The 23368-nt window shown below is 45.8% G+C and overlaps 10 protein-coding genes across 10 annotated transcripts; 6 read left to right on the top strand and 4 right to left on the bottom strand.

Annotated features, from left to right (window-relative positions):
- Window positions 1-525: 525 nt before the first annotated feature.
- SAMD00019534_011170 (hypothetical protein) lies at window positions 526-2256 on the top strand (the record flags this gene model as incomplete). The annotated part of the gene is made up of 4 exons (XM_012903084.1): window positions 526-910; window positions 991-1048; window positions 1132-2138; window positions 2216-2256. 4 exons carry the CDS (start codon window positions 526-528, stop codon window positions 2254-2256), a joined length of 1491 nt encoding a protein of 496 aa, XP_012758538.1.
- A 383-nt stretch (window positions 2257-2639) lies between these two features.
- Window positions 2640-3512, top strand: SAMD00019534_011160 (hypothetical protein; the record flags this gene model as incomplete). The annotated part of the gene is made up of 4 exons (XM_012903083.1): window positions 2640-2685; window positions 2761-2805; window positions 2874-3134; window positions 3196-3512. 4 exons carry the CDS (start codon window positions 2640-2642, stop codon window positions 3510-3512), a joined length of 669 nt encoding a protein of 222 aa, XP_012758537.1.
- A 936-nt stretch (window positions 3513-4448) lies between these two features.
- On the top strand, window positions 4449-7418 carry SAMD00019534_011150 (hypothetical protein; the record flags this gene model as incomplete). The annotated part of the gene is made up of 2 exons (XM_012903082.1): window positions 4449-6073; window positions 6131-7418. The coding sequence occupies 2 exons, from the start codon at window positions 4449-4451 to the stop codon at window positions 7416-7418; spliced, it is 2913 nt and encodes a 970-aa protein (XP_012758536.1).
- Window positions 7419-7542: 124 nt separating this feature from the next.
- Window positions 7543-9068, bottom strand: SAMD00019534_011140 (hypothetical protein; the record flags this gene model as incomplete). Its single annotated transcript, XM_012903081.1, has 3 exons — window positions 7543-7858; window positions 7934-8790; window positions 8865-9068. 3 exons carry the CDS (start codon window positions 9066-9068, stop codon window positions 7543-7545), a joined length of 1377 nt encoding a protein of 458 aa, XP_012758535.1.
- A 306-nt stretch (window positions 9069-9374) lies between these two features.
- Window positions 9375-10439, bottom strand: SAMD00019534_011130 (hypothetical protein; the record flags this gene model as incomplete). Its single annotated transcript, XM_012903080.1, has 1 exon — window positions 9375-10439. The coding sequence occupies one exon, from the start codon at window positions 10437-10439 to the stop codon at window positions 9375-9377; it is 1065 nt and encodes a 354-aa protein (XP_012758534.1).
- An 815-nt stretch (window positions 10440-11254) lies between these two features.
- SAMD00019534_011120 (hypothetical protein) lies at window positions 11255-14401 on the bottom strand (the record flags this gene model as incomplete). Its single annotated transcript, XM_012903079.1, has 2 exons — window positions 11255-13049; window positions 13122-14401. Coding segments are annotated over 2 exons (3075 nt in total), but the record flags the coding sequence as incomplete, so codon positions are not given.
- A 414-nt stretch (window positions 14402-14815) lies between these two features.
- Window positions 14816-16213, bottom strand: SAMD00019534_011110 (hypothetical protein; the record flags this gene model as incomplete). The annotated part of the gene is made up of 2 exons (XM_012903078.1): window positions 14816-16023; window positions 16126-16213. Coding segments are annotated over 2 exons (1296 nt in total), but the record flags the coding sequence as incomplete, so codon positions are not given.
- A 630-nt stretch (window positions 16214-16843) lies between these two features.
- SAMD00019534_011100 (hypothetical protein) lies at window positions 16844-19156 on the top strand (the record flags this gene model as incomplete). The annotated part of the gene is made up of 5 exons (XM_012903077.1): window positions 16844-17322; window positions 17393-17598; window positions 17715-17866; window positions 17943-18200; window positions 18272-19156. 5 exons carry the CDS (start codon window positions 16844-16846, stop codon window positions 19154-19156), a joined length of 1980 nt encoding a protein of 659 aa, XP_012758531.1.
- Window positions 19157-20762: 1606 nt separating this feature from the next.
- Window positions 20763-22559, top strand: SAMD00019534_011090 (hypothetical protein; the record flags this gene model as incomplete). Its single annotated transcript, XM_012903076.1, has 4 exons — window positions 20763-20810; window positions 20899-21130; window positions 21200-21975; window positions 22068-22559. The coding sequence occupies 4 exons, from the start codon at window positions 20763-20765 to the stop codon at window positions 22557-22559; spliced, it is 1548 nt and encodes a 515-aa protein (XP_012758530.1).
- A 417-nt stretch (window positions 22560-22976) lies between these two features.
- SAMD00019534_011080 (hypothetical protein) lies at window positions 22977-23276 on the top strand (the record flags this gene model as incomplete). Its single annotated transcript, XM_012903075.1, has 1 exon — window positions 22977-23276. One exon carries the CDS (start codon window positions 22977-22979, stop codon window positions 23274-23276), a length of 300 nt encoding a protein of 99 aa, XP_012758529.1.
- Window positions 23277-23368: the final 92 nt, after the last annotated feature.

Genomic DNA, 23368 nt, shown 5'->3' with positions numbered 1-23368 from the left:
TGTCATCTGCATCCTGCCCTAAAAGGAAATCCATGATTAATTGGATAGATATTGATTTTGTAGTTGTGAGTGAATTTTATTTTTTAAATTGAATTGATGTAAGTGTGTGTATGTGAATGTGTATGAGTTGAAGTGGTTAAAATTGAACAGTCCAATGGGGGTCATCTGGGCCATCCATCAACAACCCTCTCTCTTTCTCTAATACACACATCATAAAGAGAGTTGCTTCATTCATTCTCATTCATTCATATTGTTTGTTCTAGTTCCATTACATATACATAATTCATGTAAGTGTATATCTTATTATATCTCAACTCAACTCAACTCAGCTCACTCAATTGGACAATTGTGCAATGCTGAACAAACATCCTGCAAATATGATTTGGAGATTGATATGCTTGCAACTTTGAATGATTGATTGAGTGATTGATTGAATGAGAAGAGTTCAGATATTAACAATCAATCAATAATCAAACAAACAAACAAACAAACAAACAAACAAACAGTTATATATTTAGGAAAAAGATGTCACATCCAATTCTTACAACATCAAACGGTGCACCAGTTGATAACAACCTCAACTCACAGACTGCTGGCAACCCAGGCCCAGTCTTGATCCAGGACTTCCACTTGATTGATAAGCTCGCCCATTTCGATCGTGAGCGTATCCCCGAGCGTGTCGTTCATGCCAAGGGTGCTGGTGCCCACGGTTACTTTGAGGTGACCAACCCAGACGTGCCCAAGTGGTGTCGCGCCAAGTTCCTCAACAAGGTTGGCAAGCGTACTCCAATCTTCACCCGTTTCTCGACTGTCGGAGGTGAGAAGGGTTCTGCTGACTCTGACCGTGACCCAAGAGGTTTCGCTGTCAAGTTCTACACCGAGGAGGGTAACTGGGATATGGTTGGAAACAGTATGTATACAATCTTGATTGATCATGTGACTGGAGTGAGCGTACGTATCTCTAACACTACTATCATCAACTCCAAACAGACACCCCAGTGTTCTTCATCCGTGACCCATCCAAGTTCCCAGACTTCATTCACACACAGTAAGGATCAATCAATCTCATTCAATCTCATTCGATCAATCAACCAGACATGTTGACTAACATTTATGATCAATATAATATAGGAAGCGTAACCCACAGACCAACTTGAAGGATCCAAACGCATTCTGGGACTTCATGAGCTTGACTCCAGAGTCAACTCATCAGTTCACCATTCTGTTCTCGGACAGAGGTACTCCCAAGTCCTACCGTAACATGGATGGTTTCTCATCGCACACATTGAAGTGGGTCAACCAGCAGGGCAAGGCCTACTGGGTCAAGCTGCACTTCAAGACCGAGAGCGGCATCCAGAACTTCACCGCCGAGGAGTCTGGTCGTTTGGCTGGTTCCGACCCAGACTGCGCCACCCGTGACCTGTTCGACACCATCGCCAAGGGAGGTGAGCCCGCCTGGAAGGTGAACATCCAGTTGATGGAGTTTGACGACGCAGCCAAGTACCGCTTCGACCCATTCGATATCACCAAGGTGTGGCCACACAAGGACTACCCCTTGATCCCAATTGGACGCATGGTTCTCAACCGCAACCCAGAGAACTACTTTGCCGAGGTCGAGCAGGCTGCCTTCTCGCCATCGCACATGGTGCCAGGCATTGAGCCATCGTTGGACAAGATGTTGCAGGGACGTCTGTTCTCCTACCCCGACACCCACCGTCACCGTCTGGGCGTCAACTACCAGCAGATCCCAATCAACTGCCCATACGCCGTCAAGGGTGGCGTCAAGAACTACCAACGCGACGGTTCCATGGCCGTCAACGGCAACGGTGGTAAGGGTCCAAACTACCACCCCAACAGCTTCAACGGTCCAGATGTTGCCCCCGATGCTGCATGGCACAAGTTCAACGTGTCTGGTGTCGCTGGCCGTCAGAAGTACCAGCACCCCAACTGCGACTTTGTCCAGCCAGGTGACCTCTACCGTCTCATGGACGAGGGTGCCAAGTCCCGTCTTGTTGCCAACATTGTTGGTCACATGAAGGCTGTCACCATCCGCGAGATTCAACTCCGTGCCATCTCCCACTTCTACAAGGCCGACAAGGACTATGGTACCAGAATCGCCAAGGGTCTTGGAATTGATGGTATGTTCGCAAACATATTGACGTCAACTCTCTTCAAACATTCACTAACATCAACTACTTCTTCTCCACTTCTTTAGTCAATGATGTAATTAAGTTTGCTGCCAGATCCAACTTGTAAATCAACTTCCCAATTACCCTCTCACTCTATCTGTCCTCATTCATTACATGTTCAAACAAACATCCCAACAATAACAACAATACAATTGTTTGGATCTTTATCATTCGTACATATAATATTTGTTATTAATATTACTGACTTTGTACTACCATATGATGCCGATCAGATGCCAAGAATGGCAACAACAGATGATGAAGGCCTCATCTGATCAAAAAAACGTGTGTGGTCACAACTTATTTGATTTTATTTTTGGTTACCTTTTTTGATTCATTCTTGCACTCCAACAACAGGAGTATCTTTGTGATCAAAGTCCAACAACAAGGTCATATTCATCGCAATTTAACTAAAAGGTTATTATCCACACACAATCACATAAATTAATAATGGGAAACAAACAGACCAAGTCAAAGGACAACGGAAAGAAGTACAGTATGTTGTTGGCAACCAGATCATCATCAACAGCCAAATAGATCACTTACCACCTTCATCCACATAAACATACAGAGATTGACAATGACACCGTCAAGAAGCTTCAAGAGTCTACCAACTGTAAGTCGAAACCAGTGGAACACCATCCATGATCATCACTCACTAACTCACTCCATCGCGATACACAGTCGACAAGGTAGAGGTTAAGAAGTTGTACGAGGTGTTCTCAGAGATTAGTGAGGGAGGCAGAAAGCCCTTGGACCGCGCTCAGTTCAAGTTGGGTCTGAACAAGTTGTCCCACTGTGGATTGAAGAACCTCGATGGTACCCCATTCCCAGATCGTCTCTTTGATCTGCTCGACATCAACAAGGACAACACAGTCGATCTCCAAGAGTTTGTCGGTGGTCTATCTATGCTCTGCAAGGGTTCAATCGAAGAGAAGTTGGAGTGTATGTATCTCAATCACTCGTCTCGCCTCACCTCACTCACTAATCAATCAATCAATTATAGTGTCATTCAAGGCATATGACCTCGATGGTAACGGATATATCTCAAAGCATGAGTTGTCATTGATGTTCAAGCAGGCTTGGATCTCTGGTTTCAAGGCACTCTCTTATCAGACCAATGATGAGCTCAACCCAGATGACTTGCAGAACTTCTCTGAGGACATGGCACAGATATTCGCCGAGGGTGCATTCTCATCGCTCGATGTCAATGGCGATGGCAAGCTCTCGTTCAGCGAGTTCAAGCAGTTTGCCCTGTCGCATCCAAAGATCACCGCCACACTCAATGGCTCCAAGAAGGACGTTCCAATTACATTTGACTAAGCCAATCAATCTATATTTATACATATATAGATAGATAGGGATATAGAGGATCTGTAGATGTCATTCATTCATTCATTCATTCATTCATTCAATCAACATACATTCGCGACCAATCAATCTAGCGGCAGTCCACCTTTCCATTTACCCAAACACAAACAATGTAATATCACATCGTAATCGTCTTCACCTCATCCTTTCATTCATTCTCATTCATTCGTCATTCATCCCTTGATGTTCATATGACATTATATAATGTCATCCATGGCAACATTACTATTTATAATCATATGATGTATTAATGATATATATATATCTTGTCGAGCCAGCTCAGCCGGCTGGACATCAATCAATCATGTTATGTAAATCATACAATCTTGGTCTGCATTGTCAGGTGACTACAGTGGGGAAATGAGGCCATCCATATACTACTTACTTATGTGCTATATTTATAACTCAACACAGATACCTTGTTGGGAGGTAGGGAGTCACCATCAATTCATACATCAATCATTCATCCCCCTTAAAGTGTACATCCATTGGTGCTCGTGTGTTAAAGTGTGTGTGTGTGTGTGTGTGTGTGTGTGTCTGATCACTTATAACTCACTCACTTTGTTGTTGGATTGTGATGTGATGGACACCCTCAATAATACATTCATCAGGTTGTTATTGTTGTTGAACCTTTAGACTCTCATGTGATTGATTGTGTGTTAGTTTGGTTGGGGTATATATATGTTTAATGTATTCATTAATCAACCTTATGAATGGTCTACTCAACTCTTATTCCATTCCTCTTAAGATCCATCTATTCAATCAAATATACTACAGCATTATTCATCATTCAATCTATCAATCAATCATTTGGACTTAAATAATTATTTAATATTTTAATAACAATATTAATATCCAACAAACCTGGAAAAAGGATAATCATCAAAAATGAAGATTAGAGTTGAATTCCTGAATGGCAATGAACATAGGAGCAACCCAGTGTGCCAGTCAGTGTCACATATATTCGATGGAGATACAGCGGTGAAGGATCATATCAAGGTGTTGTTGACTCACTTTAAGATACCAGTGGAGAAGGTCGCCTCGTACGCCTTGCAGAACCCCGTCACACTTCAATATGTCGAGGACGCCTTCCTCACGCCTGAGAAGCTGGTCGAGGCCGAGAAGTCCTACTTCCTGCTGCGCATGCGTCCTCAGGCGATTGCCCAGCGAGTGATTGAGAACCTCAAGCTGAACTCACCCACGTCGCCCACGACCAAGGACATCATCTTCAACATCCGTTTCCAACTCAAGGACGACGAGTACGTCGAGGAGTTCATCTCAAAGGGCGGCATCAACATCTTGCTCGACATCATCGTTAAGAGCCATGGCAACACTCAGTCGTACGCCTTGACCGCGTTGCGTTGCTTCATGGGCTACCATAGCGGCCTCGACGAGGTCATGAGCCGTCCGCAGCTCATCGACCGATTGTACTCGCTGCTGACCTCAACTGTGCTGGCGAGCGTGTGTCGTCAAGCGATCGAGTTGTTGTTCGTCGTGTGCAACTTTGATGGTTTCTCATTGGTCCATCGTGCAGCCAAGAACTACAGTGTCGAGACCAGCACGACACCCTACAGCAACCTGATCACAATGCTACAGAGTGGCGACCTGGAGACTCAGCTCAACACGCTGACTCTCTTTAACTGTCTGCTCGAGAACGCACCCAACCCACGCAAGGTAGAGAAGCTACTTACGCGCTGGAAGTCGCTGGGCATTGTCAAGATCCTCAAGAGCCAGGAGCACTTCACTCACTCAGACTTCAAGACACAGCTCGCTCGGTTTCAGTCGATGGCTGGAATCACCTTTGAGGTCGGCGGGAGGAAACGCCCAGAGTTAACTCGTGGCATGTCGCAGCAAGACATGGAGATGACTCTGTTGCAGTATCAGGAGCAGCAGCCACTTGTCCGTCTATTGAGCCACGAGCTCAAGTTCCTGCGTAATGCCATCAAGTCTGCCATTGAGAATGGCTCATACATCAACTACCGCGCACCAACCGAGCGATACGACGAGTACTTGGCCAAGAAGAATGACATCATTGGAGAGGGCCCAGTCAACATATCCTACATCAAGCGTCACGACAAGTTTACCAGCGCCTTTAGGAAGAGCATGTATGTTCGCTCGCCAAACACATCATACTTGTTCGACTCGTCAACCCTTGAGGAGGACAGCTTTGATGATGACGATGATGCTTCAACTGCATCGTCAAACAACAACAACAACAATAATCCAAAGTCAAAGACGGCTGAGCCTACAATGTCACCAATAATGGACAAGACTACAACTCTTCAGCTGCCACCAAAGGCTGAGAAGAAGATTGCAGCAGAGCATGGTGGTGGCGGTAAGCCACCCGTATCCGCAGCTGCCGGTGTCCAATTCAATCTGTTTGATGTCTCACACTCGCCAAAGCCACCTCCCAGAACCTACATCAAGTCATCTGCGCCAACAAAGCAGCCAATTACACCAAAGAAGAGAATGAAGCCACTCCCATGGAGCAGGATCATCAATCATCCAGGAGAGTAAGTAATGCTGATTGAATGATTGATTGAATGAGTAACTTACCAATCACTCTTTAGAGGAAAGAAGTCAATCTGGAACATATTGCCAGAGGTTGCATTCGATGAGGAACAGTTTGTTGACTTGTTCTCTTTGTACACTGAGAAGTTGGTGTCGTTCAATGGTTCGCCAGTACTATCATCCGCAAACAGTACCCAGCAGACAGGACCAAACAAGAAGCCCATTCAAAAGGTCATCAGTGTACTGTCACAAAAGAGATCGAATGCCATCTCTATTATGTGCAGCAAGTTGCCAAGCGATGAGAATTTGATCAGAGCACTCAGAGAGCTGGACTCATCCAAGCTCACACTGGAGCAAGTGTCCAGCCTGCACACCAACATACCCACCCAGGAGGAGATGTCATCGATCCTCGAGCTGAACGAGGACTTTGTCTTGGACAAGCCTGAGCGATGGTGTCTGATGATCGATGGCTTCCCAAAGGTCAAGCAAAGATTGAGAGTATGGGAGTTCATGCTCCGCTTCGATGACCTGATCAAGAGTATCTCGGACTCGACCGACATTGTATCGATCGCATCCAACGAGCTCAAGACCAGCTATTCGTTGATACATCTTATGGGCATCCTTGTGGCGCTTGGAAACTACATGAATGGTGGCAACGTCAACAGGGGCCAAGCAGATGGCTTCCAATTGGATGCCTTTAACAAGATCCTTGAGATCAGAGACAATCAGAACAGTGGGTCATTGTTGGACTTTGCCATCAAGACTCTTCTGGCCAACCATCCCAAGAGCTACGTGCTGCCAAACGAGCTGTCACACATTTCCAACGCGTCACTGATCAACCTGCAAGAGGTGGGCAACCAGCTGTCCAAGCTCTCGAACGACTTCAATGAGCTGACCGCTGAGGTGAACGAGATTGTCAACTCGACAGACAGTGAGGATCCATTCATTGTGATCGCACCAGGCTTCATGAACACCGCCTTCAACAAGCTCAAGGCCACCCAGAAGAACTACCTTGAGACGGAGAAGTTGTTCAACGAGGTGCATGAGTTCTTCAATCCATACTCTGCACCTCTGCCATCGACCACCAGTGGCGGTACGTCCACTGCCAACATGCTGGACTCGTCCACCAGCAATGCCAACGCCGCCAGAGACTCTGGCAAGTACAACACCGAGAAGTTCTTCACGTTGTTTAGCACTATTATCACAGCGTTCAAGAAGTCGCCCTCCAAGAGAATGTCGCAGAAGGGACATGGACTAAAGATTGGCGATTCAGAGGATCCAGTGGCTACCATTATCGAGTCACTCAAAAAGAACATTGATGTCTCAAAGAGACCAATCCCAGCCTAATATCCTGACTGGTACCATGTCCGCCAATTGATCAAATAAAATGATACATTTATATATGAGTGCACCTGCTATTATCCATTCCATTGGTCGTCAGCTCCACTGTTGTATCCTGTATTAATCGAAATTATGTGTAGATGATCGAGCATGGCAACAATGAATCCTTGTCGAATGCAGAGTCGTCAAAGTACTTGGCCAGTGTCTCCACGGAGGGCACGGCAATATCAGCATTGTATCTGATGACATATGACCAGAATGTCTCAGTTGTCGCACCGACCGCATGATCGTGGAAGCTAAAGAATGATCCCCATTCATATTGCTTGCCTGTAGTGGTGACCGCACCACTCTTGGACTGGAAAGGTGGACTACTGCGCTTCAATATCACAATCTCATCAGGGTCTTCAATCTCCTCGACGATTGCAATGGTCATCCATTTCAGATGTCTGTTTGATCGATTGATTGAGTTTAGCATGCTGTCGCGTCCAGCCCGTCAATCCATCCATGTGATGATTACTTACTGCTTGGGAGAGGTGACATCGTAGATCAGATGATCTCCAACGTAGCAGAATGAAATGTCCTCTTTGTTCTTTGATGCGCGGATTGAGGCGATGAGGTCGTTCACGTTGCCCTGGTGATAGACGGTGTTGGTGTTGAATTCAAGCAGTCCGTTGTGCTTCATCGACTCGTTGATCTCCTTGGGGAAGAAGTTCTTCAGGTCATAGGTGGGCGATGTGTTGTTGGGACTGAAGTAGGTGGGCTTCCTGGCATCAGTGATCACCAGATCAAACAGCTCCTGGAAGTTCTCGCCGTACGAGTAGGTCATGAGCATGTGAGCGTACTCGGACTTGGAGTTGGTGATGAGGAGCACGCGGACTCCACGCTCACGCATACGACGCAGCCACGATTTGAACTCCTCAGTGGCCTTGTAGACAAAGTTGCCGGGGTTGGCGCGGATGGTGGCATGGTACTCGCTGTTCCAATAGTCGTTGAAGCTGTAGTCCATCGATGCAATGATGCTCTTGATGAAGGACTGAATGTCGTTCTTCTTGAGGCTGACGTACTCCTGGCCAGGTGCCAATGTCTCAAGCTGCTTCAGATGGTTGATGTGACAGAGCCAGATTGGACCGAGAGGCAGCTCAAAGAAGGAACTAAGTACCAGGTACCTGCTGGAGCTGTTGCCAGTGAAGTTCTCCAATGGCAGATCGGTGCCCTCAATCGTGGCCTTGTGGTACTCATTGTCGATCTGTGTCTTTGACACGACCTCATCACCAAAGTAAGCACGCAACACTCTCTTCTTGCTGTCCAACTTGAGTATGTATCCATTGTGAATATCGATGATTGTTCCCCTGTGGCAAAGGTCCATGTTCAATGGACACTGTGGAGGAAGAAGAGAGTGTTAGTGTGGCGCACTCATTGTCATCCCAGCCAGTGATCAGCTGAGCCACTTACCGATTTGAGATGTGGATGGTTTGGTATAAGAGTAGTGAGCAGGTTGTCAAAGATCAGACGACAGAGGGCATCATTCTTGTAGCGCACCAAGGTCATATCCATATCAAAGCCAATACAATCGATTCCATGAAGTTGGTGATGCAGTTCAATCTCCTTCTTTACAGCAATAGATTCAATTGATGATGTATTTGTTGTTGTTGACATATTTATTTAATAGTAAGATATATATGATATATGATATATATAATAGATAATGATTTAAGATAGATCGAAATAATAATGAATCGTCGTCATGATCTTCAGAACTGTTGTTGATTCCAAAAGTGAGAAGATTCGAGAAATGAGTGCGTAGACTCAACTTCACCATCGTACATCACAAACCATTTCTTGAAACATTATTATACTCACTCAAATTAGATTCATTCACTGTTATACATGTTGACATACCTGATACTCCACTCTCAGTTCGAAGGACATCAAGTACACATCTCTTAGTACTCACTGACAAACTTAAGGTGGATACCTGACTGATGACAAACTCCTAGATCTAAACTCAAGTGATATTAATAATGGTTTGTGATGTACGATGGTGAAGTTGAGTCTACGCTGATCATTGACACTAACTATGTGTTGGTAATGTCCCATTCCAATCGATATATGTTTGAGTGATGATGGCTTTGTGTCCAAATGTATTGTCTTGATCTGGTCTCTGGGTATTCTCTTTAACAACTTGACATTGTGTGAGTCGTCGTTTGGGTCCTGATGGTATGGACCAAATCGTCCAATCCTCAACTTGACCAATGATTTCGGCACATCCAACATCTTGTCAAACTTGTAGCCAAGCTTAAGATTGGTCAATGATTCTTGAAGTATTGGATTCGATATTGATTGATTGAATCGATCCCCAAACTTTAGGAATCGGACTGTACTTGGTATCGAACCGACTGCCAATGGACAATTGAAATCAAATCCAAACGATAAGTGTATTAATGATGATGATGGCAATGTACCAGGATGTAGTACTTGATTGAAAGACTCTCCGAATCTCAATCTTGTCACTGATGGTGGTATTGAATTGAATCTTAAAGGTTGGTTAAAGTTGAATCCAAATGATAACTTGGTGATTGATGATGGAAGTAAGTGAGGGTTGACTCTCTGATTGAAACAATGTCCAAATGATAACTTGGTAACTGCCTCTGGGATTATGATCCCACCATTATTGCCCAGAGGTTGATTGCAGTAATCACTAAAGGTCAGGTCGGTGATTGAGTTGGGAAGCAGGGGTACTGCCTTGTTTGATGCGTCACCATATGGCACAATGTTTCCAATGGTCAATTGAGTGACTGATGGTGGGATTGTACCGGGCCTGACAGAAATGGTACCAGCCGAACGATCTACAGAGTAGGCTTGATCTACGTATATGAGATGCGTCAAAGAGTGGGGCAGTGCACCAGGTAGTATCCTGGCCGAATGGTCAAGGTGTAGAAAGGTGAGCCCTGGTGGAAGAGACTGAACATCATCAAAGTAGCTTGACATTGACAACCATGTCAATGATGGTGGCATCGATGCCGACATCACAGTAAAGTCATCATGATGTATATATCCAAGAGTGAGATGGGTAACAAAAGGTGGGATCGATAATGAAGGAGGTTGATTATCAATGTCATCCTCATCGTAATAATCACTATGATGGGGGACAAGTCCTATTTCCAAACTGGTTACTGATGATGGGATGTTGCCAAGTGGACATATAATATGATCGGCAATACAAAGATCTGTTATTGAAGTTTGTAATACTCCCATTTTGATTGGATGATTCAATCTTGTTTGTTCAATGTTGAGCTTGGTCACTGAAGATGGAATGCAACCATGTTCAAGAGTTTGATTGTAGCGACCCATGTTGAGAATGATAACTGAAGATGGTATGATGCCAGGTTCAAGTAGGTGATTGTAGTCACCAAGGTCAACATTAGTCACTGATGATGGTATTGTGTCTTGTTGAATGGAACCGTCGACATCTCGAAGATCATCAAATGACCAATTTCTTTTTAGGATCTTGAGACGACCAGGGAATAGTTTGAATAACCTCTTGGAGACCAATCTCAATGCCACTATATCAACACTAGAGAGATGTACACCAATCTCTATGATAATATAATCATTGTATTTGTCCAGCATGTTTGATTGAATGATTGAATGATTGATTGTTTGGTTGAATGTGTGAATGATCACTTGAGATTTGGCGGACTGGAAAGGTGGTATATATGCCTTGTCTTGGTTCTTTGGTGATTCAGATGAGGAAGGACTGGCAAGACATGGATGGATTAAGTAAATTATTTATAACAGAGATTGGAATATTTAAAAAAATAAACAAGAACATCTATCATTGTCTATTGGTAGTCGCTGAGTGGTGGACAGGCGCACACAAGGTTACGGTCTCCAAACACGTTGTCGACACGACCAACTGATGGCCAGAACTTGGACTCGCGAGTGGCCACTGAGGGGTAGGCAGCACGCTCACGTGTGTATGGACGATCCCACTTGTCAGAGGTGATCACGTGCTCAGTGTGTGGAGCGTTGACCAGGAGGTTGTTGTCGCGACTGGCCTTGCCAGACTCGATCTCGGCAATCTCGCCACGGATGGAGATGAGCGCATCACACAGACGGTCCAGTTCGTACTTGGACTCGGACTCTGTGGGCTCGATCATCAGTGTGTTGACCACTGGCCATGACATGGTGGGTCCGTGGAAGCCGTAGTCCTGCAGACGCTTGGCGACGTCCTCAGCCTCGATGCCGGTCGTCTCCTTGAATGAGCGCAGGTCAATGATGAACTCGTGGGCCACCAGACCGTGCGAACCTGTGTACAGGATCTTGTAGTGATCCTTTAGGCGAGCGGCCATGTAGTTGGCGTTGAGGATGGCCACCTGGGTGGCGCGCTTCAGACCAACGCCGCCCATGAGGTTGATGTAGATGTAGGTGATTGGGAGGATCGAGCTGCTGCCCCATGGTGCGGCAGAGATGGCGCCGATGGCCTGTGGAGTGCTGACGTCTGGAACGACAGAGTGACCGGGCAGGAAGGGGATGAGGTGCTTGGCAACGCAGATTGGGCCCATGCCAGGACCACCACCACCGTGTGGGATACAGAAGGTCTTGTGAAGGTTGAGATGGCAGACGTCTGCGCCAATGTCGCCTGGGCGGCAGAGACCGACTTGAGCATTCATGTTGGCACCGTCCATGTAGACTTGACCACCGAGCGAGTGGATGAGCTGGCAGATCTCCTTGGCACCCTCCTCGAACACACCGTGAGTCGATGGGTAGGTGATCATGAGTGCGGCCAGGTTGTCCTTGTGCTTCTCGGCCTTGGCGCGCAGATCGGCAACGTCGACGTTACCCTGCTCGTCACAGGCGACGACCACGACCTTCATGCCGGCCATGACGGCGGAGGCTGGGTTGGTTCCGTGTGCAGACACGGGGATCAGACAGATGTCACGCTTGTCCTGACCGATCGAGCGCAGGTAGGAGCGGATGACCAGCAGACCGGCGTACTCACCCTGTGAACCGGCGTTTGGCTGCAAGCTAGTGCCAGCAAAGCCAGTGATCTCAGCAAGACTCTTGCTGAGTGAGTCGAACATCTCCTTGTAGCCGAGTGTCTGGGAGGATGGGGCGAAGGGGTGGAGCGAGTTGACCTCGGGCCATGACACGGGGTACATCTCAGTGGTGGCGTTGAGCTTCATTGTGCATGAGCCCAATGGGATCATGGCTGTGGTCAGACCCAAGTCCTTCTTCTGCAGACGATGGATGTAACGGAGCAACTCGTGCTCGCTGTGGTACTTGTTGAAGACTGGATGGGTCATGAACTCGGACTTACGCTGGAGGAAGGCGGGGATGGCGGTGGCACCATCGGCCAACTCCTTCTCGAGCGACTGTGGAGTGAATGACAACTTCTGTCCATTGGCGGCGGCAAAGGCCTCGAGCAGACGCTGAACGTCAGTTGGTGTGACCGACTCGTCCAGAGAAATCGACACGGACTTGTTGCATGTCTTTCTAATGTTGATCTCACGTTTCTCCAACTCCCTCAGCACCTTGTCAGTGTGCTCATTGGTGATCACCTTGATCGTATCAAAGAATGGTGCATCCAACATCTCGTAGCCGAGCTTCTCAAGTCCATTCTTCAAAATGATTGTCCTGTGATTGAGTGATTTAGTGAGTGGGATGGTTCCAAGATGGGGAGGAAAGGGGAGGGAGACCGAGACTTACTTCTTGTGGACTGCTTGGGCTATCTGCTTGACACCCTTTGGTCCGTGGTAGACACCGTACATACCGGCCATGTTGGCAAGGAGAGCCTGGGATGTGCAAATGTTGCTGGTGGCCTTCTCACGTCTGATGTGCTGCTCACGAGTCTGCAATGCCATGCGGTATGCGCGGTTGCCAGCGCTGTCCTTGCTGACACCAATGATACGACCTGGAATCTGACGACTGTACTGGAGGCTGGTGGCAAAGAATGCGGCGTGTGGGCCTCCGAATCCAAGAGGCACACCGAAGCGCTGTGAGTTACCAAGGGCAATGTCGGCGCCCCACTCGCCTGGTGGGGTCAGCATGGTGAGTGCCAACAGATCGGTGGCACAGACGACCAACGCCTTGTTGGCGTGGGCCTTCTCGACGACGGCCCTGTAGTCGCGCAGGGAACCGTCAGTGGCGGGGTACTGAACGAGCACACCGACAACGTCGTTGCGAGAGTAGTCAAAGTCTTGATAGCTGCACACCTCGATGCGCACGCCCTTTGGCTCAGCTCTGGTCTTGATGGTGTCGATAGTCTGTGGGTGGCAGCGCTTGTCCACGAGGAAGGCAAAGTCCTTCTTGCCCTTGGACAGGTTGATGCACATGGTGACAGCCTCGGAAGCGGCGGTGGCCTCATCGAGCAGCGAGGCGTTGGCCATGGCCAGACCGGTGAGGTCGGTCACCATGGTCTGGAAGTTGATCAGCGACTCGAGACGGCCCTGTGAGATCTCTGCCTGGTAAGGGGTGTATGGGGTGTACCAGCCTGGGTTCTCCAGGATGTTTCTCTGGATGACGTGTGGCGTGATCGTGTTGTAGTAGCCCATGCCGATGAACGAGCGGAACAGCTTGTTCTTCTTGACGAGCTCACGGAACTCGGCCAGAATCTGGTTCTCACCCTTGATGTGGTTGCCCTCGATGTCGAGGTCGCGCTGCATGCTGATGCTCTTGGGCACAGTGTACTCGATGAGGTTGTCGAGCGAGGTGGGGCGCACCGACGACGCCTTGGAAGTCGTGATCTTGGACAGCATCACATTGATGTCCTCGTCTGATGGGCCGATGTGGCGACGTGGGAATGTGTCCAGGGCGGTGAACACACTCTCGTTGGGGCTGGTCACGTTCACGTATGATGTAGTAGTCTTGCTGGAGGCATATGTGCGCAAGGGTGAAGCACTGGCGGATGTACGCCAGGCTGCTGAAACTAGACCTGTTGTGGTCTTTTGTGAAAGCAACTGTCTAAACATGTTGTTTGAGATATATATTTATATTGTATGATTGAGTTAGACAACTGAATGAATGGTGTATGCAAGTGAACGATCATCAAAGGGTGTTGGTGCCCCCTCGCCCGAGTGTTCTTATGAATGAATGTGAGGCTCTTGGGGCCTGGAAAAGTCCTAAAAAATAATAAAAATTATCAAAATGATCAAATATCTGTGTTTTTGCCCATAGTCATCACCCAAATTGAACTCGGTTTCATGACCATTGATGCTCTGATGGTCAATCACATCATTGATGTTTAAATGGGGGTTGTTGTCTACACTGCAAGTCTAAACGAGCCGATGAAGTTGGGAAGTGGCATTGGCCGTGACCACACGCGCGATCAAACAATCACAGGCTGCTTCGGAATGAATGAATGAATGAATGAATGGAGTTATGTATATCTATGTTCATTGCAGTTGCTTTAGCTTCAATAGTGAACTGTTGGCACGATCTAATACGTCATCCTTCTTGCAGAAACAGAAGCGAGCATAGTTGGCACCTTCTTGCTCGTGCTCGATACTGTAGAAGGCAGAGGGCGGGATGGCCGTGACACCAATGTCTGTGGTCAACCAGCGACAGACGTTCCAATCGCGAAGATGCTTGCCCATGCCTGTGATCGACGTGTTCTGACCTTGGTCACCTTGCAGCTTGATGTTGGACGTGTCACCAAAGATAAAGTACGTGCCTTCTGGTACGATGGGGTCCAGACCGGCAGCGGTCAGTCCAGACAGCAGCTTGTCACGCTTTGATTGATACATAGCTTTGAGCTCGGCAAAGTAGTTGAGCTTTGGTGCCTCTTCAAGGGCAATGGCCACAGCTTCCTGGCATGGCGTCGACACACTGAAAGGGATGTACTGATGTGTGTTGGCGACGGTGCCCACGATTGCCTTTGGTCCAATGATCCAGCCGATCTTCCAACCGGTGATTGAGAAGGTCTTGCCTGCGCTGCCAATGGTGATTGTGCGCTCGTACATGTCGGGCAGCGTGGCAATACGAGTGTGGACAGCGTCGTCAAAGGTCATCCACTCGTAGACCTCATCGCTGAGCACCGTGAGGTTGGGATGGCGCTTGACTATCTCGGAGAACTTGAGTAGTTCCTCGCGAGACCAAACCTTGCCCGTTGGGTTGTGCGGGTTGTTGATAATGATGAGCTTTGTCTTGTCGGTAATAGCTTGCTCTAGCTCGCTCCAATCGAGACGCCACTGGGCCGACGATCGACGCTGGCCTTCCCCGCGCAATGTCTTGTCTTCACGCAGCGACACAGCCTTGATGTCACCTCCAGCCATTATAATGGCGCCAGTGTATATGTCAAAGAATGGTTCGATCAAGATGACCTCGTCGCCTCTGTTCACGATCGATTGGATGGCGGCAAAGAGTGCTTCGGACGCACCAACCGTTGTGAGTATCTCCGTGATTGGATCGATCTGACGACCAAACAATGGAGAGTAGGTGTTGGCAATGGCGTTCACCAATCTCAGATGTCCAGGACTTCTAGTATATTGATTGAAGCCACCTGCATCAATCGTTCGTTTCAGAGCATTGGTAACAAACTCTGGTGGATCAAAGTCCGGGAAGCCCTGACCCAAGTTGACAGACTTGTATTTGATTGATAATGGTGAGAACTCTGTTGTATGTGGCAGTATATACGCATATGAGTTAGTTCAATCATTCTTTGATTGATTGAGTATATCTCTCATTGTATCAGTGTGAATGAACTACACCGTACCTAACCATACTGATGGTCCAAATGAGCTAACTTGTGCACTTGGTTTGAATAGGTAGTTCGACATTGTTGATAATGATCTTCTAAACATGAATCAACTAAAGAAGTACTATATATTGTATTTGTATTATAACAACAATGTGAGAGAATGAATGAACATGAATCAATGAATGAATGAATGAATGAAGAACACCCTTGGGACTTGAACTTGAAGGGGTGCACGCACAACCACGAGTTCAGAATCCCATGTTTATGTTAACCACTTTGGTCATCCATCCTTCCCATGAAATGACCAATGAGTTGGATACATTACAACTTGTAATAATGGTTTATGTTCATTATTAATATCAAGCCAATGTTATACTACTTATTACATGGAATAGGTATAATGAAGAATGTGTGGGTGATGGGATTAGATCGACCAATCAATCTGAAAATATCTTTAGCCACGGCTTGTATGTCTTAGAACCCACAACCAAAGTGTTTGAGAACCAGTGAGGTCCCTCGCCAATCAGGATGGCCAAGGTTATTCGAGTAACCCGACTATTACTATTATATGTGTGTTGTGTTGTAGTTGGGAAATCAACAACATTTGTGTAGTGTGTAGTCTTGAGTCATTGCTTTTGCCATCATACTTAACAATCACACAGATAAATACAAATACAAAGTAGTAATACAACAACAACAACCAACAACAACTTTATACACTTCATCATCCACAATGGATGGTAATAGCAAAGATGACATGATGACGATGATGATTGTACTCAATGTTGGAGGTGTAAAGTATCAGACGACAATAGGCACATTGTTGTATGGCGCACCAAATACATACTTTGCACACTTGCTGCAAGAGCAGAGGGAAGAAGATGTGCCACGCGATGCAGATGGTCATATATTTATCGACCGTGATGGTGATGTGTTTGCATGGATACTAGGTTACTTGCGATCAGGTGGACATATCGACACCAGTCATCTGTCCACAACATATATCAATAGGATTGTTAGAGAGGCGATGTACTTTGGACTCAACTCATTGGTTGGAGCATTGCTCTCATCATTCGGAACACGTGGTGGCACTTCCTATCTGACCTCTATCACTCCCGCCTCCTCTTGCGACACCTCATCAATTATCAATGCAATATCCAAGGCCAACCTACTCATACTATCATTCTCAAATGGTCACATTGAATGCTGGATGTAAGTGTGATCGCAACTCTGGACTCGATTACTCGACCTTACTCAACTGACACAACTTACATGTGTGTAGGTACAAAGGACTGGCATCACTTTGGGTTCACTTCTTCACATTGGAGCCACAAGTTGGTGAGCAGTTGCATCAACTCACTGCGTCAATCACAAAGAACAAGTACAATGAAGTCTCCAATCTTATACTCAGCGGGTTCACAACCAACAAACAAGTAGCACTCTGGAAGATCAGAATAGACTATGTCCAATTCCAAGCTGTGATTGTAAGTCAGTCCACCTGACCATGTATCAGATGATCTGATTGATAGACTAACATGTGTTTGATCAGCTTAAGAGACATGTGATTGATATAGATCATTATATACACTTTATACATTATATAGTCAATGGACATTACTTGGCCACTATATCAAAGAGTGGCAAGATAACATTGGTTGAGATTGCCAACGACTCTGAAGGACTGTTACCCATGAAGACGCTTGACCTCAATCACAGTATTACAGCCATCGCTGATATGGAACATCACTTGTTCGTCGTATGTACCTACTTGGACTCAATCATTCATTCAATCAATCAATCAATCAATCACTGACATTGACATGTTTGATAAGGGATGCAATAATGGAGAGATATATGAGATCAAACAAAATATGAGAGATAACTGGGATTGGAGCACAGAGCAGGTGTATAAGTTGAACAACATTGACTACCTTCAGAATCAGATGTTTGCAATGGCGGGATATAAGGATGATGAGACAATGCTGAAGCGTGGCTTTGAGTGTCAGCCTAGACCCACTCCAACCATGCTCGAAGACAATGGCGAGTTGGTGACCAATGCCAGTTTGGCGCAAACATACACCGACCCATCAGTAATGGAGAACATCATAACATGTATAACAATTGCACTCATACACCTTGGCATTGAAGGTAGCAACAATAGATGGCAATGGCCATTGGCACACTGGAAGGAACTGTTCATCTTGGATTTAGGAATATCAGACGAAAGGAGTCGTTCATCCCTGGTGCCAAACTGGTGATCACAGCTGCCGCGGCGGCAGTGGCAAAACAACCCGATGGCGCAATTGACAGTTTGGTGGTCAGTGGTGGCAATGAAGGAGTGTTCATCACTGCCAAGACCAACCAGAATCTCACCAAGAGCTGGCAGTACAAGTACACCAATCCAATCTATCCTCATATGACTAAATGCGTCAGTGTTCGCACAGGCGCCGATCGTGGACATCCTTCACCATTCAACGACATTATCAAGTTCAAAACATTCCATCACCTCCACTATGTCACTCCCAAGACCTATGGCGCAAAGGTTCCGCTCATTGGTGTTCTGGGTAAGAGTGTCTCGGGCACGAATATATCGCCTAGTCTGACATCAGCCAACAGCAGCAGCAACAATGGCAAAGGCAATGGAAGTGGCGCGTCAGGATCAGATCAATCAATGGCTCCAAACATCACATTGGAGGAGCCTGATCCCAGGAACATGGTATCGACCTACAATCAAATATACATCGATGTTGACCAGCTGGCAAACGAGGTGGCAGTCTATGCTCAAAGCCACAACATGCTGGGAGATGGATTTCCATCGATTGGACAACTGCATGATGTAATGCAGCGACCACTGGCCACCTTCCCACTTGTAGATACAACACCAATCAAGCTAGTCTTGCCCATCACCTATGGAGGAGTGGATCCATCCCTAAGTGATATGGCCTACCAGCTAATCACAATTCACGAGTCAAACCAAGTCTGTTGTTGGGATCTTCGCGACATTGACCATCTCTTTGGCATACTATCATCTCAATCATATGAATAATATAACAAATATATCATTATATATATATTAAAACTTTGTTGTCAATAAACCTTGTTCATGTCCATGGACGTTGAGATGCATTCATGTTCTCAACTTGGAAAGGAAAAGGGTGGGGTTCAACTTCACAAGATTCGCAATTTATCATTCATTCATTTATTCGTTCACATTCATTCAAATACTTGTTATACATTATAATAGTAATAATAATAATAATAAAAATAAGAATGACTAAACCTACAGAGACAACATCAGAGAAGATACCAAAGAACAACCCTTTATTTGATACAATGAAGAAGGGTACAGGTACGACTTCTGCATTCAATGCTGCCAGTGGAGCAACAAATGAAAGTGGACATAGTATGGCAGAGAGTATTAGAGAGAACTTGACAAAGCGTGCTGCAAATGGACAACCGGCATCAATCAGTCAGATCAATGAGTACTATAGAGGCTTTGCAAAGATGAACACCTATGCATGGGGCATTGCTGCCACCATTGGTTTGATGGCATTCGCGGGCTACAAACTAATGGGTACTGCGCATGCCACTCCAACGCCAGCAGACCTACACAAGGGAAACAGTACTATTATCAACAGCAGCACCAGCAGCAGTACTAACAGTAAGAGTAGCACAAACAGCCTAAGCAAATAGGTCAAACAGTCAGTCATTTAGACATGACCATTAAAAGGGTGAGCATGAAGTATGTTACTTCATGCTCACCCACCAGTTGTACATATCCACATCAGAATGCTTGTATTCTTGCTTACTATTACTCCTCCTTTACACTTTGTGGATTACAAATGTTGTTGGGCGAGAGAGTCAGTTCGGAAATTTCGCCAAGTAGTCCATGAATGTCAATTGGAAACACTTGGCAACACACACAAACAATGTGGCAACAACAGTTGATGATGTTGTTGATGATGTTGTTACCATAACAGTTGACAATGTATTGTATTTGATCACTAATAAGTGATTGTATTACTATTGATTGATCGGGGGAAGCAGGTGCACAGAGGCAATAGTTATCATTAACAACCAAACAAACAAAACAAACCAAACCAAATTATGACAACGATAATGGATATGATGATGAGCATAAAGACCATAAATCGCAAACGTCCGCCGGATTGAGGATGCTCTACGCTAACACCGTAGACATTCGCACACATCGATAAGATCATTACAAACGTAGTGTCTTTGAATTATATACAAGACTCCTGGATCACTCTCAAATGAGTATCCAACAAACAATCCAACGGACGTTGCGCAACCACCTCTCCTCCAACCCTTTTACCTTTTATCTCTATTCAATGACTTAACTCAAGACCTTTGACTTCATTGTTCCAACAATAAGTGATCGATAAGTTCGACCTTCCCGATAAGGTAATTTGGGGGTGGATGTCAAAACAGATTTTTCCTTCCCAAACTTTGCCAACTTTCTGTCTTGTGTGTGTCCTGGGATACAGACACTTCACTCACACCATCCACCCCTCAACTCAAACCAACCACAACTACAACACTCCAACTCTGTCTCTCTCTCTCACCAACATCTTCTTTTCATTCATTCATTCAAATACACATACATACATTTACATAAATACTACCAAATCATGTTACAAATAGGTTTTGGTTGGGCTGCCTTTGGCATTGTAGCAATAGTATGTCTTAACTAGTTGACTAGATCAATCAATCAATCAATCAATCAAACATAATGTCTTACAAATCAATCGATCATACGATATCTAGTGCACAGTGCTATTGAATATAATCATTATCAAATACTACTCTGATAAGCATCAGTCGGAGAAGTTCACGACAATTGTATCGATCATTGGACTGACCACTGCATTGCTTTGTGTCATGATCATTCCAGTCGATATCTTGAACGTCTCGACAATGTCAAACTCACTTGGAAACATCACCATCTCACAGAATGATATTGATCAACGCAATCTCTCGCTTAGAATCTTCTATTATGGTATGTGTATTCATTCCCTTTAAAGCGCGACATGTCATGACCCTAACACAACAACACAATGTAATACAGCGTTCTATGGTTTCACATTGTTGTTTGCCTTGGTCATGATGCCATTTGCCTACTTCTACTACGAGGAGGAGGATGAGGCAAGTGGAGTGACAACTGGCGCCAGGATCCTTGGCGCATGTAAATATACCTCGTTCACCATCGTCTTTGCTATTGTTCTGTTTATCGTTGGTGCCTTCATCCGCCCCGGCTCCAACAAGCCAGTGGACAACCAGAATGCAAAGGACTGGTTGGAGCAAGAGTTGCTCAATCAGAACGCAGCCGTCTCGTCCATGATATTTGCCATTGCCTGTCTCACCATTCTTGGCTTCCTCGTATGGTTCGTCTTCACCGCTTTTGGTCTCTCAGCCTTCCCCATCGGTCTCATCAAGGGCCGTCGCAGAGTCAGCGACGATCGTCACGATATCACCGAGAACATCTACAAGACTCGCGAGAAGGCCAACTACTACTCGTCCAAATACGCCAGCGGCAAGGCCATGTCTGCCAACGAGGAGCAGACACTCAGCCTGCTCAAGTCCAAGGAGAGAGTACTCCAGAAGCACTCGAGCAGACTCGACGCCTCCAACTCTGGCATCAGAAAGATCTTGGTCGTTGTCAGACCATTCACCTTTATCTTTGGATTCATCTTCCTCCTGATCTCACTGCTGCTCATCATCTCAATCGTCCTGTCAATCATTGACAAGCTGTCCAGCTCAGTCTGTGGTGCTGCATGTGGATTCCTCACCGACTATCCCAAGCTCAAGAACCCAATCGACCTCATGTTGTCCGCTTCTGCTCCAGTATGAATCGATCTCATTCATGTTCTCAACACGCACACAGGCAGACACTTACTAACAAACCAACCTTTCCCTTTGCTCACTCACCTAAACAGTACTTCCCATTGGACTACATTCTTCTTGGTCTACTCATTCTCTACGTGTACATTGCAACACTCTCAGGCATTGTGAAGATTGGTATTAGATTCCTTTGGATCAAGCTGTACGAGTTCACACCATCAAGGACTGCACCACAGGCTTTGCTCATTGCCTCGGTGATCCTGATGCTCTCCAACCTGTGTCTAAACATCCAGATCGTGCAGCTGGCACCACAATACGCCATGTTTGGCACTCAAGTCTGGTACAACGTCACCAGCAACGCGATTGAGTCGTGCACCATCAACGCACCACCATCAGCATGTGTTATGACTCAGATCGGTCTGCTGATCTCGCGTGTCGAGATGGGCACCAGCTTCTTTGGAGTCATCTTCTATTATGCCACCTGGGGCATCGTTGCCGCCTTCATCATTGGTTCCATCATCTCTATTATCAGGAAGCCAAAGAGCAACATTGTTGCCTATGGTGATGACAGTGATGAGGAAATATAATCAAGTGCTACCTTGGCTTGAGATGATTGTTTATCCTTCTTACTTATACATTATATATAAACACATGTCTCTGTATCTCTAACTAATTTAATATCCAATCATCACTTGGATCATCATTATAACGTGTCACTACATTATTGGTTTGAGGATGCTCATTCATACTTAATTCCTTATTTGGATACTTGTATAACTATGACAATACTTTATTTGATCGGATGTACAAACAAGGAAAGTGTGTGTGGGGCTTCAAGCATCAGAGACCTTATAATAATAATATTGGATTGAGGTACTTGGGTTTGCCCAACTACATAAGAAGTTGATGGACAATCCAAACATCCATTATAATTACAACAATAATCAATCAATCAATCAAACTAATAATAATAGTAATACTTGCTTGTCTAAAGATTTCAAACAATGTCAGTCTCCAGAGCTATTACCAAAGGTGTATTCAAGAAGGTACCAGTCACTACACCTTCTGGAATGATGATGACTACAACTAGGTCATCTCCATTCTTTATCAAATCGACCAGGAGTAGGACCTTCGCCACTGAGAACCCCAACAAGTTTACCTATGATCCCAACTCACAGTCGCCGTTCCAACGTAACATGCCGGCCATTGGTCTAGGTGTGGCGGTGGTCGCTGCTGTCTGGTACTTCATGTACAAGTCACCCAAGAAGGAGAGTAACACCATGGATGACAAAGCCAGGAGATAGAGATAGAGTAATATCGAGCTCGCCAAGAAGACTATGTCTATCTAAATAAAACAGTGTCTGCTGTTGCTGTCCTTCTTGTGAATGGATGGACA

Source organism: Acytostelium subglobosum (genome assembly GCF_000787575.1).
Source record: "Acytostelium subglobosum LB1 DNA, scaffold: scaffold2, whole genome shotgun sequence".
NCBI classification, from domain to species: Eukaryota; Evosea; class Eumycetozoa; order Acytosteliales; family Acytosteliaceae; genus Acytostelium; species Acytostelium subglobosum.
Note: the sequence above shows the minus strand (reverse complement) of the source record. Positions and strands in the feature narration are given on the sequence as shown.